The sequence below is a fragment of the Neophocaena asiaeorientalis genome, unplaced genomic scaffold (genome assembly GCF_003031525.2).
Source record: "Neophocaena asiaeorientalis asiaeorientalis breed wild unplaced genomic scaffold, Neophocaena_asiaeorientalis_V1.1 scaffold162, whole genome shotgun sequence".
Classification (NCBI taxonomy): Eukaryota; Metazoa; Chordata; class Mammalia; order Artiodactyla; family Phocoenidae; genus Neophocaena; species Neophocaena asiaeorientalis.
The window spans coordinates 3,894,959-3,910,695 of record NW_020172637.1 but is presented as its reverse complement, the minus strand read 5'-3'; the positions used below and the strand labels follow the sequence as shown (position 1 = coordinate 3,910,695).

General features: G+C 44.3%; 1 protein-coding gene across 1 annotated transcript in view; it reads left to right on the top strand.

The window, feature by feature from the left end:
• Positions 1-46: 46 nt before the first annotated feature.
• The window catches only part of ARFGEF3 (ARFGEF family member 3), a 176,542-nt gene continuing 160,851 nt past the window's right edge, over positions 47-15,737 (top strand). The window contains exons 1-2 of the mRNA XM_024739413.1: positions 47-131; positions 7,017-7,068. Coding sequence (XP_024595181.1) covers positions 47-131; positions 7,017-7,068 — 137 coding nt within the window. The remainder of the gene's footprint in view (positions 132-7,016; positions 7,069-15,737) is intronic.

Genomic DNA, 15,737 nt, shown 5'->3' with positions numbered 1-15,737 from the left:
GTGCGCTCCCCTTGCTGTCTGCGGCCGGCCCCCGGCGAAGGTCAAGATGGAAGAGATCCTAAGGAAGCTGCAGAAGGAAGCGTCCGGGAGCAAGTACAAAGCCATCAAAGAGAGCTGCACCTGGGCCCTTGGTAAGCGCGCCGAGCGGGGCGCGGGGCGTAGGGCACCTGACGGTGGGTCCTGCTCGCCGCCGCCGGAGGGTCGCGCGGGCTGGCTGCAATGGCCCCTCTGCGTGGGGGGCTTTCGCTGAGCATCTGTGATCGAAGCATTTCGCGCAATTGCGAGAGTTGCCTCGGTAAACTGATGTGTGATACGCGAATTTGGGTTCGGGCGTTGACATCCATCCGCCTCCCCTCTGGTCTCTTTATCATCTTCCAAACCTTAACGGAGAAACGCCGTCCTCCCCTCTGGGCGGCCCCTTTCTTCAGATCCCCAGCACGGCGGACCGTGGTCACCCATCTCCGAGTCAGGACCGCAAGCCGGTGGGAATCCAGGGGCCTGATTCCGAAGCGCTTGTGGGCAAGAGGGAAGTTGAACCATCAACCCCGATCTCAAAACCTTGGCGAGTGTAACCGGGAAGGAATAGCTTGTTTAATTTGATTCTCCTGATAGAGGCCAGCTTGTTAAGTATTAGCTTTCATGGTTATTCTACATGAAGAATAACGTACGGGTGGGATGGTGTTACCTCTGCAATTCTGTTGTCGTCTGCCCTTCAGACAGGTGGGATTTTAGATTTGTGAGCTGTGCAAGCATTGAAAGAAGTTCCAGGTAGCAAATTTGTGTTTCCCATCAGACTCAGGTTGTAGAACTCAACCTCGGAGAAAATTGAATGACATTCCAATTAGGCAAGAACGTGGGCAATCAAAATTGTCTGGGTGGGAATGCGGAGAGATCAGGAGCATGCTCAGGAGACAGTGATGCTTAAGGAGAAAAAAAAAAGGAAAGGCGAAGGAGAAACCAGGGCAGCTCTCTTGGCCTCTGGCCTTGCCCAAGCCTGCATGTGATCCCTCAGTTGCCACTTAATTAAAACATAAAATTGAATCCCTTTCTCTCTCAACCAAAGAGCCATCAGTGCTTGTCACGACACTGTACTGTGGTACAGCCTGAAAAGAGATAGAGAAGGGCTATTAGCAGGTTTTCCACTAAATGGAGAATTCTGATGGTGCTTTAGCTGGTGACTCGGTTAATATTTAGGTCTGAATTCACATATGTTTGAGTGTGTGTGTACAAACAATCACAGCCACATCATTTTTTTTTTTTTTTATGTCTGCCTATCATCACAAAATTTCCTAGAATGTTGTCTAGGAAGTTTATCTCATAGGCAGAATCAGAACTTGGCCATTTGTTTACTGTTAGAGGAAAAAAAAATGTGGACCAGGTACATAAGTGAGAAGCAAGGCTCTTAAAGCCACAGTACTATTTTTGCATTGCCATTGTCATTCAGCAGCGTGATCAGGGTAGATTCTCAAATGCCTCTAATGAAGGGTCACAGATGGCTGGGTAACATAATAAAGCAGGGCTGACTGCACTCTAAACATGCTATTCCTTGTACTCATTATTTTGCTGTAAGTTAAGCAGATTTAGATAACAGGGAGGAGGAGAGGAATCTAGTATTTTTAATTTTAATGTCGATACTCAACATCTTGTTAAGTTAAAGTGCAGTGTTGCCTAGTTTAGGTCCTTGAAGTGACCGGGAAGCCCAGAGCTGAGGCAGGTAGATGATCTGAGCAGAGCCTGGAGTCCAGCCTGTCTGGAAGAGTAGATGTGATTCTTTTCCCAGTGGCTGTTCTTAGTAAGCAAGAAGAGATGGGAGCTCATGAAACAGTTAAATAACAGTGTGGGGAATTCATTGTGCAGGTTGGAATGAGTAAACCAGGAAAAGAGATCAAAGAAGAGGGGATGAATGTGGGGTCAGGGGTGTGCTGGGGGGATTGGTGTGAGCTGGTGGGGCTTTTGAAGTAAATTGGACTCGGAGAATGGGTAAGCTGTGGGTTTCTTCTCTTCTTCACTTATGTAGCAAAGGTTTATTAAGACCTCTGTACTGAGCAGTGGGGATAGAAAGATGAATAAAATGCTCTCTCCCTATAATTAGTTTGTTAGAAGGGTATGTTGGAAGGAGAATGAGGCAGAAACAAAGACATGAAGGTATGGTTTCCTGTTCTCTTTCCCACTCCAGTCCATTTTCCACTGTTCCATCTTTTTTTTTTTTGCTATAAAATGCTTTTCACTCCTCAGCCCCCATACTTTTTTTTTTTTAGAGTAAAGTGTGAATTCCTTAGAATGCTTTTTGGAATCTAGCCCCAGCCTTCTTTCCCATCGCCCCCATAGCAAGGGTTCGTCGGTCCCCAGTAAGCCACGTACTTTCTTGTACATGCCATGTGCTGCCCACTTCTCTGCCTGGGCTTGTGCTAATCCTTCTGCCGCAGCTTCCCTTTCCAGAATCCCAAGGCCCAGCTCACATACGAAGGCTCCCCTGAGCTCTGCAGTCGAATCACTTGCTCCTCTGGGCTCTGAGCCCTGCTCTCAGGACCCTCTTATAGCACCTGCTGCTGGGGATTATAGGGGGTTATGCACAAAGCTCCTCTTTTAGGGGCAGAATGATTGAGAAATATACTGGATTCAGGAGACCAAAAAAGCTGATTCAAGCAGACTTAAGCAAAATAGCATGTATTCACTACGAACTAAATACCCCTTGAAGGCTAGCTGTGGGTTGAGTTTGGTTCAGGAATTAGATACTGTTTCCAGGACCTCACTCTGCTCTTTTGGGATGATGAACATTCTCGGCATGAGTCTCCACAGCTTTGGGTTCACGAATCAGCACACTTAGACCATCTCAGGAGAGACGGATCGTCTCTGACTTAGACCATCATGGGAGAGACGGGTCATCTTACACTTGGGGCCATTATAGGGAGGAGGGGTCACCATGACATTTAGACCATCCCAGGAAAGAGTCATCTCTTATCAAAAGTACCATTGGAGAGAGGGGTCATCCTCACACTTATTCCATATCAGAAGAAAGAGCTCATCTCCCACTATTATAGGAGAAAGACATTTAGACCATCATAGGAGAGAGGAGTCATCTCCCATTAAAACTGTCATAGAAGAGAGAGAGAGAGCATCTCCTCGTTTAGGCCTTTACAGGAGAAAGGGGTCATTTCCCACTTGGCCTATCATGGGATCATCTCAAGAGAGTGGAGCTCTTCCAGTCACTCCCACCCAGCCCTTGGTGTCACAGTTCTCTCTTTGTCCTGATGGGTTGAGTATGTATCCCTGAACCAGTCCTCTGGGCTAGCTGGCTACAAGGCCCAGTGAAATCCCAGAGTCAGGGAAGGATGGCTTCCTCAAAACAAAATTAGGGTTTGCTGCATCAGAGGCAGTGGAGTGGATGCCAGTCAACGAAGGCAACAAATGTCTACAGTGTAGACGTGAGCTTCTTGAGCACAGGGACTGTATGCTTGTCTGTGGCTTCTGCACCTACAATATGAGAGGCACATGTTCGGCACATAAATAAATCAACATGTTAATGTCTTATTTGGGTTTTAAGTGATATTTGTCTTGTTTTCTAGTTACATATGCTCATTTTAGAATATTGAAAAATATTCGAACACTATAAAGAAAAAATTAAAATCACCCATAATGTCACCACCCAGAGAAAACACTCATCACATTTTGGAGTATTTCCCTTCTGCAAAGGGTTCTACGTATATGGCGGATTGTTACTTGTTTTTCAACTTCAGCTTTTCTTCTACTTTATTATTAATATGTCTCTGAAAATCAGTTTTCTTAATGGCTGCATAATAACGGGCAAGGAACATGTATGTACGTTTTCTCTATTTTAAGCTATCTAGGTTAGATACTTTTGTCAGCGAGGAAATGGTCTGACTAAGGAATAGAAAAGAACAAGGGACTGGGTCAGCGTGTGGAGAGCCTGAAAGAATAGCATTCTCCTTCAAGCACTGGCAATCCTGGAGGCTTGGGAGCTGGGAATGGCAGGATGAAATAGAATGACAGAACATTAGAACTGGACCATGTCCCTTTTAGAAACTTTAGGTGTTTGCATATATCAGGGAGCTCCTGTAGAATGGATTTGGAAAATGGAGAAGAGAAAGAAAATTAGAGGCCTGAATACCAAGTAAGAGAAGAAGGATGGTCTATCTAACCACCATCCTTCCGTCTATCTCTCCACCCGCTTTTCCTTCCAGCCACAGCATCTGTTACCTTCACAGCTAACCTTCTTAAAAAGTGAATGTAACTAAACATACTGTATAGCACAGGGAGCTCTACTTAATGCACTGTGGTGACCTAAATGGGAAGGAAATCCAAAACAGAGGGGACATACGTACATGTATAGCTGATTCATTTTGCTGTACAGTAGAAACTAACACAACATTGTAAAGCAACTATACTCCAATAAAAATTAATAATAAAAAAAAAGGGAATGTAGTGATTGTGTCCACATCCTCACTTCCTGCTTACTTTTCAACTCACTGCGATCTGACTTTCTCCTCTGTTCTTCCACCGACTGAAGAATAAGGTACCCTGACCTCAGTCTAGCAGACCATTCTCATATCCCTCTTACCAGTCCTCTCAGCCACACTGGGCCCCCACTTGACCTTGGCCTCATGCCCGCACCCCGTCCGTTTCGATCCGACCTCTTGAGCTGCTCCGTCCCCTTTGCAGCTCCTCGCCAGCCTAAAAGTTTGCGTTTCACAAGAATGAGCCGTGAGCTCTGGTCTCTGACTCGCAGCCCGACTGGAGTTGAACACTTTGAGAGCCACAGCTTCAGTTTCAGAGAATGCGATGCCCACATTTACATCCGTCACCTGTGCTCTGACATGCCACCCCCGATGCAGCTTCCTACCCGGCGTCCCTTCTGGAACAGGATGGGTTCGTTATGGCTGCTCTGTGACTGCCTTTCTCTTTTCCCTTTCCTCTAGCTCTCTGTTAGCACTTGTAGAGTTGGGCCCTGTTGCACATCCTGAGTTGAATATAAACCCTTCTGTGTGATGAGGAAAACCACAGCGATTTGGTTGTTCAGCGTCAGACCCTCTTCTTGGGAAGCAGCGTCAAGTTGTCCTGGGCACTGGCTCTGCCCTGTTGACTGCTAGCCTGGACTCACCCATGAGGTGCAGACTCACTCCCTCCATCTGCATCTCAGGCTTTTGTTTTCTCATTATCCTGTCTCATCTTAAGAACTGACTTCAGTCCTTCTAGTTCCTCCCTTGGCCTTGTGACCACAGCATCACCCACCCTGCTGATCCATCTTTCTATTTTGCTATCTGTCTGGCTTACACCCACTGTTTTGCCCCATGGACCACAGCGGGCCCAGACGCTATCATCATGTTTTGGCCTGTTCTCAGTCCTGAGTCTCAGGGATACATTTGGTGTCCACTGTTCCCTCTGATCTGGTAGCAGGGTGGGGAGAGATGTTTCTCCTTCCCCAATAAAAATAGTTCAGATTGACAGGGCTTGTTGACTCTAAACAGTGAAGAGAGAAGGCAAGAGTTTGAACAGAAAAACTGGAGACCGGTTGGAGTGTGTGATTTATAATAAGAAATATATATATTTGGTCTTGGTCCCTGTTTCTGGCTCAGAGCTCCTAAAACCCTTGGAATTTCCCAAGTGAAGAGAGCTATAGAGTCATTTGTTAGGTTAATGAAGTGATTGTTGGACCACACAGACGGATGGGGGCTGGCTGCCAGGAAAACCATCCTTTTGGGTCCCACCCCCCTGACCTCCACAGAGGAGAGGGGCTGAAGATTGAGTTCAAACGCCAGTGGCCAATCAATCATGCCTATGTAATGAAGCCTCCGTAAAACCCCCCAAGGATGGGGTTTGGAGCACTTCCCGGCCAATGAACACAGGGACATTTGGCGAGAGTGGTGCACCGAGAGAGCAAGGACACTCTCTGCCCTTTCTCCACACCTTGCCTCATGCATCTCTAGCATCTGGCTGTTTCTGAGTTATATCCTGTAACATACCAGTAATCTACTAGGTGAGAGTTCCTCTGAGTTCTGTGAGCCATTCTAGCAAATTAGTTAAACCCAAGGAGGGGGTTGTTGGAAACTTTAATTTCTAGCCAGTCGGTCAGAAGCCCAGGTGACAACCGGACTTGAGATTGGCATCTGAAGGTGGGGTGCGGGGGGTGGGGGGGGTGGTGTTACAGGCTTGTAGGATTGAGCCCAAATCTGTGGGATCTGATGCTCTCTCCAGTTCGTGTCAGAGTTGAGTTAAATTGGAGGACACCCAGCTGCTGTCAGGGAATTGCTTGTTGGTGTGGGAAAACCATCCCCCCCAACCCTGACGCCTGCGCGCGCGCACACACATTGGAATTGGGTGCAGGATTGTTGGAACTATTGAAATAGAACAGTTTTTATTTTTGAAGAGAATAGTGAATGTTTCATTATCTCAACAACCAGAGGCAGCAAGAGGGTGAATAATCCACAACAATGGTAAAGTACTGAACATCCAGGTCAGAGTCATGAGACTTGGGGGATGAGCCTCCCAGTCAGTATCCCTAACTATAGTATGATTTTTAAAAAGTTTCATCTGCCATGTCCTAAATGTGTGTGAGATGAGCTGTTGCATAAAGTGCTTTGTGAACTTGAAAGTCTCTCACAAGTATAAGTTATTATTTAAGGGTATTAAAACGGTATTTTCAAGGAAATAGCTTTTCTTTCTCTATTGTTATTGCAAGAATACAACATTTTTAGCCAGGTGCAACTAGATTAAATTGGCACTCTGTTTCAGGTTAGGAATTTAACTACTTATTCTGTATCTAAGCGAAATGCGTCCTAATCTTTAATCTTTAAGCTCTGAGAGGAAGTCTCCTGGGCTATAGCAAAGGAAAAGGATTTTTAAGTATGGATGATTTGCGTGCAGATAATTGAGAATTGACTATTTATAATTATAGGAATTTCCAGGGGGAAAAAAGAAACTAACGGTGAAATTTGTATACAATCTAAATTCTCAGTCTTTACATATTTATTTTTAACTTTGTAATTTTCCCTTTGCAGAAACCCTGGATAGCGTGGATACCATTGTCAAGATCCCTCCACACTTGCTGAGGTAAGGAGACTGGAGTTGTATAATATAGTGGAAGTAAAAATTGCCCGCTGTGCTCTCCTGAAGGGCCAGAAAACCTCACTGGTTTATAGCATTTTACTTGCTGACTGGTGGCTTTTTTGCCTCCGTGAACTGGGATATTTCATGAGGTTAGCATGATGGGAAGCTGACTGCACTGATTTCTACCTGTCTTGGAGTGAATAAAGTCAGTAATCCAAAGGAACCAGCTGTGGAAGTCAGGGATGAAAGGATAAAATTGGTCAAGGAGAGAAACGACCAAAATCTAAGTGAGTGGATGTGGACAGTGGACAGAATCTTCCACTGTGAGTTGGGAAATGGCGCCCCCTTAGTGGGAGAGCAGCCCTGCACCGTGTGGGTTGGATTTAAGCTCTCACTGGCCCCTTGGTTGGACACCATCTCGCAAACTCTATAGGCATCAGCAGCAGCCCTGAGACAGTGAATCTATTTCCCCAATTCCTCAACTTCCCACTCCCCACCCCACTCCACCATCGTGAGAGAAATACATGCTTTTTGTGGAAATTGGGAAAGAGCAAATAAGAAAGTTACCCATAATTACACCACCTAAGGATAACCACTGAACATGGCTTAATAGATTTTCTTAATAGACTTTCCTCCCAGCACACATACAAATTAATATGAAGTTTTATTTACGAGTTTGTTTCCTGCTTGTTTTTTCGGTCAGCACCATATGAAGAACATTTTCGAATGTCAATATATGTTCTTCAAATTAAAATATCACATATATGTCCATTGTATGGCTGCTGCAACATAAATTATTTCGCAGTTTTCTTATTGTTAGACATTTGGATCATTTCCAGATTTTTCTTTGAGATTATTAAAAACAATCTTTTGTTGCGTATGGTTTCTATATTGTCAGGACACTGATCTATTAGGTATTTTCTCTCTTTTCAAGTAGATTGAACGAGAGTTATGTTTCTGTCTTTTTTAAAAATATATTACTTCTGTAGTGTCTGCTACAGGCTGATACATTGTAAGGTAATTCATATGTTAATCACACCAAGTGTACTTTTGTGGATATAAAGCTTCTACATGGGTAGAATGTCTGGCAGCAACATTCTTGCCTGGAGGAGGTATATTCCAGCTGGGGTATCCATGTGAAAACACTCCAAGAGATACTAAGGCGTGGATGGTTTAAAGGAGACGATTTCCCAATTTCTATAGGTACCCTGTCTTAAAATTATTTGCTTCAGAACTGATATTGCCACGTCTCCTTTTCCATTTCACTTCCTAACCTTCTCCTGACAAAGGACAGCTGTTACCCATCCCATCCTGAATCTGACTGTGGTGTGTTTTCCTGGGGTGCGAAACCCTCTTCCTACCAACAAAGGACTATGAAAATATTAGTGTCTGTGTTGATAAAGGGGATGAATACAATGATCAGGGCACGCATCTTTTTGCAGGTTAGTTTTTACTTCTTGGCTTTCAACAAAATTGAAGGAGGAGCTAATCTAGTTATGAGATAATAGACAAAAAGACTTTTTGATGATAAATCTTCTTCATTCCTTTCTTATATAAAAAATCGTTTCTTATCGCTTATGTCTTTAAACCTGGGAAAAAAAGGTATGGAATTGATGTTAAACCCCACCTTATTTTAGCAATAGAGAATATTCATCTATAGATACATGAACTAGTTGAGAAAAATAAACAAGCCCTGTCCATTTCTTTAGAAATACATTTCCAATAAAATTGTAATTTCCATGTTAACTATATTAACAGTCTTATAATTAATGTTGTTTGGATCAATCATTTGCATGAGAAGAAAATGGAACACTTTTAAGCCTTATAGCCACAGGAAATTTTAAAAACTCACTTTATACACATTTTTGTGACAAAAGAACAATACAGCCTTTTTTACTCTAAAAGAAGAGTTTGTTCACGTATTTTTTGATGGACGAAGGTGGTTTTCAAATTGGTGTGGTATTTGGATTTCATTAGATACCTTGAAATGAGTGATACGTTTTAATTAGAATTTTACTAATTCCAATATGCCAGAATTACAACCTTTGCCGTTAATTAAAATTACGGTTTAGAAATTTAAATGTCAACTTAAAATGTGTGAAAAGTGGAATTTTAAAATTTTCTTAGTGGCTGTATGAGTGAAAACATTTGATGATACTGCTCTAAAGGTTGTTTCTCTATCCAAAGGGTTGTTGAAGCTACAGTGAGACTTTCTATGGTTTTGGGTCTCTGATAAGGTTTGCCTTCAGTGTTAGGGGCAAGAAGGTGATGATGATACCAGAAGAGGCTCCTGGTACAGTGCCTGGGAATGTTCATCAAAAGACAACTGACATTTTCCAACTCTAGGTGTGTGTGTGACCAAATGAGTTGGAGAAAGTACAGTGTTAATGGGCCGTGTTTGATCCCGTTTAGCCACTGAGCGTTGCTTTTGTCCATGGTCTTGAGCTTTACCCCAGAGCCAGCTGGCCATCTTGTTCAACCATAGGAGGTAATGACAAAATTGGTGGGAAAGTTGCTGGATGAGGAACCGTGGATGAATATGAATATATGTGTGTGTGTGTGTGTTTACATATCTTCACCATTATTAGAAATATGATTCAGAGTATTTGTCCGAATGATAAAAAGCTGGTGATGTCATCCTGTATACGGAGAAATGTGTGTCATTGTATTCCAGATGTGCGACAAAGTCCGTCAGGCATTCTTGTACAGAGAACTGAGTGTATGGATGAGACATAGCAGATTTAAGCCTTGCACTCAGTTTTATATTCCGAGGGAGGAGAATGAAGACAAATGTAGCTGGAAAACACTGTTAAGAGGCACCAAGTATACATTTATTGTAGAATTTTATGCATATCAGAAGGTTTCAGTCTGACTGTGATTTGTAATAGTTGGGAGCCCTTCAAAGCCTTTTTTAGGGTGTAGGAATAAGCCATAATTAGAACAAAAACGAGCTATTGAATCAAGTCTGATTGTCTGTTTCATTTGGTATCAGGGAAGTGATATAATGAGAACATACACCATAGTGGACTTTCCCCCTCTGTTCACTGCTGTGGCCTCTCCCGTTGAAATTAATCCCTTGTCAGTTGCTTTGTTTGCAAATATTTTCTCCCATTCTGGCTTTTCTTTTCGTTTTGTTTATGGTTTCCTTTGCTGTGCTTCAAATACTTTTGCTGTGCTGATTTTCTTATTTTTTCTTTTGCCATTAATTGACTGCTTTTCAAGTTAAATACGTTAACATTCTGATAGATAATGACTAATACTGTTCTGATCAATTGTGTACGTTAGTAGCGATAGCTCAAACCAGAAGAAAATTGAAACCTTGAAAGAACTATGGTTGTATTATCTCTTTTTTTTTTTGCCATTGATTGCTCTGAGGACTTCTTGTGAAAACAAAAGTCTAGATGTCACGTGAATGCTTTTAGTGACTCTGGTGACTGGAGTTGGTCATGCATAAGGCACTGAAGGGGAGAAACCCACAGAAAAAAGTTTTAGCTGGAATGAAGGAGTGGTCAGAGGCATTGCTTATTTCTGCCCTGGGCTCTTTCGCTGAGCAAATGCCCACTCTCGTTGGTGGTACGGTGAGCAGCTTTAGCAACCAGGATGGGGATTCACGCAGAGTGCCCAGTGAGATTGAATACCAGGGGTGGAGGAGGGGCTAGGGAACCCGCCCTGTGGAATATTTCCCAAGTTTGTTAGTAGATAGTTATATGAAAATCTTTCCACCTTCCTGCCCATAGTCTTGCTTTTGATCTTGGGGGTGAGACTTAAGCACCCTTATCTTCCTCCATGTGGAGACTGGACCCTCACTGTCTTTCCTCCTCTCTCCCCTCTTCTTATACTTCAGATCTTACACAACTTCACGGGGTTGAATAAAACCTGTGAGTTGGTGGGCCATCGCGGTGTGCCCACACTCAAGAAAGAGGCCTTCCAGGGCTCAGGCTGTCACTCCCGTCGGGGTTACCATCTCCTTGGCCTCCTTGTGTGACTAGCAAGAGCCAGCTTAGGCTGTCACTCACAGTGACGCACTTGGTAAAATGTCTCTGCCCAACTCAAGGTATTGCTAATAGTTACTGACTCTGTTGTTGTTGGCTGCTGGTCTTTCAGCCAAGTAAGAAATAAGTCCTGGAAGCTGCTGATCAAGAACTATTAGTAGTTAACAATATTAAATGTTTTCTCTTCCCGTTTTTCTACTTCCTCTCACCCCCAACTCCTCTTCCTTTTTCCCTGTGGTTTTGGGAATCAAGTAATATAACCAAAGTAACCTGATCATTTATGGAATTTTCAGGGCTGCTCTGGTTTTTGTTATGAATATTTAGGGCTGATGTCTGTTTTGTGAGGCCGTCACCAGGCTTAAGCCCACCTGGAGGTACCATAACTTCTGTAATGTTTAGCTTCATGCAAGATGATGCATTGGTCTTCCCCTTCTGTGCCCCACTGTCTTTGTGATGGCTTGGTTATGATGATACCTACATCTGTCTGATCATTTTTCTCTCTGAAGTGTTGAGAAGCTTATATTTTTATCTAACCGTATATGTTAGTAGGAAAAGGGCTTATGCCATTGCTGTGGACCGTTCAGTACCATTGTTGTTTGCAGTCATTGGCTCTTTTAGAACATTCTTGACCTGGCGCATTCCCAGGGAATGTTCTTCCCTTTCTGATGGACTCCTGCAGTGTTCTTCTTCCGAGTCTTGGTTGGAAATGGTCAGCTTCTCTCCTGGCATCTGGGCCAGAATGTCCTGCCTGCTGTCTTCTCTAGTGGATTTGAAACTCGAAATCCTGCCTGGAGACTGTCATACAGAGTGAAGTAAGTCAGAAAGAGGAAAACAAATACCGTATGCTAACACATATATATGGAATCTTAAAAAAAAAAAAAAAAGGTTCTGAAGAACCCAGGGGCAGGACAGGAATAAAGACGCAGATGTAGAGAATGGACTTGAGGACATGGGGAGGGGGAAGGGTAAGCTGGGACGAAGTGAGAGAGTGGCATGGACATATATACACTACCAAATGTAAGATAGATAGCTAGTGGGAAGCAGCTGCATAGCACAGGGAGCTCAGCTCAGTGCTTTGTGACCACCTAGAGGGGTGGGATAGGGAGGGTGGGAGGGAGGGAGACGCAAGAGGGAGGAGATATGGACCTATACATATACGGATAGCTGATTCACTTTGTTATACAACAGAAACTAACACACCATTGTAAACCAATTACACTCCAATAAAGATATTAAAAAAAAAAAAAGAAACTCAAAATCCTGGAGCATTGGGTCTGGATACCCTCACATGGCTCTGTGTGGATCTGCAAGGAGGGTGCTTTTCAGCCCGTGCCGAGGCCCACAGACATTCAGGCTCTACCACTTTGGACATCATGGCTGAGCTACCTGCTCTTGTATGTACTACTCCATCTTCCCTGCCAGATTTCCAAGAGGCTCACTTTCCCAGGACTGGGACCAGGGTGAGGTGAGTGAGGCTGAGTTGTACAAGTACATGCCAGATCCTGTCTCAAAATTTTTATGTTTTGCTCATCATAGAATTTTTACATTAATTTTGAGTTTTTCAAATGTGACCTTAAAATGTTATTTATCTTGAGGGCTGAGATTTTAGTGCTCCCTTAAATTTTGTACCCAAGGCCAACTCCCTTACCCTAGTTCTGGCCCCACACTCCCCATTCTGTCAGAAAGTTCTCACAGCTTCTGAGGCCAGCCACATTCAAGTCAAGCTCTATTCTGCCTCCTCCAGGTTCTACAGACTGTGGTCCTGTCCTGCTTTGAATCGCACCTCAGTGGCATGGGCCATCAGAGAAACAAGCTCTTTCCCATGACCAAGGACACGTTTAGTAAGGCCCCCACTCCAGGATACCCTCTTGCACATGTACTAGGGTTTTACAGAGGAGCATTTCCCAATCTCTGCCCCTCCTCCTTTGGGGACCATCTCATACGTTGAAGTAGAGCATACTTGTTACAAGTCCTCTTCCTTTTGCATGCCAAGACCAAGACAGCAGGTCTGGAGGTCTAGAGTTAGCAATCCAATACTCCCCTTTATATGGGACACTAAAATAATAGAGGGATGTTTTCTGAGCTGCTCCCTTCATCAAAATTGTCCACTGTGTGTCTCGTAGCATGCAATCTTTCTCACTTCCTCTTCCTGCTTACCCTTGAAGACTGAGCTACGGTGATCTTTCTCTCCTTCATGCTCTCACTGTCCTGTTCACATGATTCTGTCATGGCATTTATCAATCAGGTTGGCTGTTGTTTAGGGCGTCTGTTCTGAGACCCTGTCCTCAAGGAGTTCATATATATAAATTATTCATCTTTTCACCCCCTAGTTCAGTGCCTCTCCAGACTCTGCATCTCAGGGAACCTGTGTCCTCATCACCTAGATTCTTGGAAAACATACTGTTTGGAAGAATCTGTGCCAGAATGGGAATCTCAACTTTGGCGACAGAACCTCTAATATCTCACTGGCCGAAATAGTAGGTCCCAAAGAGTAGACCGGAAACCCAACACCCAATCCATTGACCTCAGCTAACATAGTCTTAAACTCCTTACTCTCTACTCAACCAAAGCCCTGACTAGTCTAATGTGTATTATTAGATTGAGGTTGAGGGTTGGTGATAGTTATCAAGACCCTGATTACTATTCTGTATCAAAGGACATTGAATATACAAGAGGTTCAGCTCTCATTGGGTTCCCATGAAGAGTCCTTGGCCCACCTGGAAGAAGCACGCAGCCTGCCATACACCGCCCCCAGCATGAATTTGACTTGGAGTATTTCTGTTCTAAAGAACTCAAGAATCTCCACCTCCATCCCTCTCCGATCCAGGATTTTCCCTTTCTCTAAGCCCAAGTAACTTACAACAGGACTGGTCCAGATGAGATAAAACCGTCAAGGGAATCCTTGAGCAATTTTGTTAAAAGACAGCCATTGGCAGCAAACCTCTTGTTGGCATTTCTCAGTGCCCTTTGGGAACAATCCCAGACATTACTCCAGCCGTGGCTCAGCTGCCATTTTGCCATTGGCAGCAAACCTCTTGTTGGCATTTCTCAGTGCCCTTGGGGAACAATCACACATATTACTCCAGCCATGGCTCAGCTGCCATTTTGTTTGCCTTCTCCATGATTCTTCAGAGTCAGCCTCAGCCTAATTACTTTTCTTCTGCCAGTTGCAGTTCCCAGAAAGACTCTAACAGCCTCCTTCGCATTTATCCTTATATGGTCCCCACCCCTTCCCATCCCCACCCTGGCTGAGCCTCTACCCAGCTTCATTTTGCCTTCCTGGTCCAGACACTTCTCTCAGCCCAGATATTGACATGTTCCTCCTTATTTTGATCTGGGGACCTGCTGAGGTTTCCTGTAGGGTGAGAACACATTCAGTAGCATTTATACTTGGAGAGAACCATCCATAATAGCTTCCTATTCTTTGTATGGTTTTAATTGCTTTTCTGCTGCTTTTATCTATTTTAGTGCTTTAGTTCTGTGCTTTGAGCCCTGGGGCAACTTCTACAGGTTGTGCAAAATTTTTTTTTTTAATTTATTTTTTACTTTCGGCTGCATTAGCTCTTTGTTGCTGCGCGTGGGCTTTCTCTAGCTGTAGTGAGCGGGGGCTACTCTTCCTTGTGGTGGGCGGGCTTCTCATTGCGGTGGCTTCTCTTGTTGTGGAGCACGGGCTCTAGGCCCGTAGTTTTGGCACGTGAGCTCAGTAGTTGTGACTCACAGCCTCAGTAGTTGTGACTCACGGGCTCAGTAGTTGTGGCTCACGGGCTCTAGAGTACAGGCTCACTTAGTTGTGGCGCACAGGCTTAGTTGCTCCACAGCATGTGGGATCTTCCCGGGCCAGGGCTCGAACCTGTGTCCCCTGCATTGGCAGGCGACTGCCCCACCAAGGAAGTCCTTTTGTTTGTTTTTTAATTGAAGAAATAAGTGTCTCCACATCAACTGGGGAGGACTGTTTGTGATTTAAAATGGAGCAGTGGGTTTTGGCAGGCAGTTTGGATGTCATCATTTGTTGTTTCCACTTCTTATGTCATGGAGAAGCGTTGGCCTCCCCTTGCTACCTCCTGCTGTCCAGAGGAGGAGGCAGAGGACGCCAGTGTAGAATTCCCAGGTCCTTCAGCTTATGCTGACTGAAGGGAGGATGTTAGCGTAAATGCAGGACAGGTGCTTCTGATGAGGCGTCCACGTTATTCCAGGTAAATTGCAAACATCTGTGCTTCTCCTGGATTTAAACTCATCTTGACGTCTCCTCTCTTGGCGGTTTCCGGCTTTCCTCCATACCACGGCTGACTTCTGTTTGCAGAAGCGTGCAAATGTAAGTAAGTTTTGGCTCTCTTGATCTTTTTCTGGTTCTGCACCAGAAAAAAATATACATATAGAAGGCTTTAGACACTTTGGTTAGTCTAAGCCTGGCTCAGTTTTAGAGACGTCTTTATCCCACGGAGCCATGAAAGGAAAAATGGAGGGAGCTGTCAGTCTTGCCCGGGGTCAGTGGGAATCATTTAAGTGGCCAAGGGCCTGCCATGAAGTCGACCTGAACTGTTCCAGCTCCCTGAGATCTGGCTCCCCCTAAACAGGTGAGCAGAGTGACATTTCTGTGTTAGCTACAAAAACTAGTCTGCAGGGAGAAAGTGGCATGTGGAATAGTCGGTAAGCCCACCCTTTAGCAGTGGGGCTGCTGAA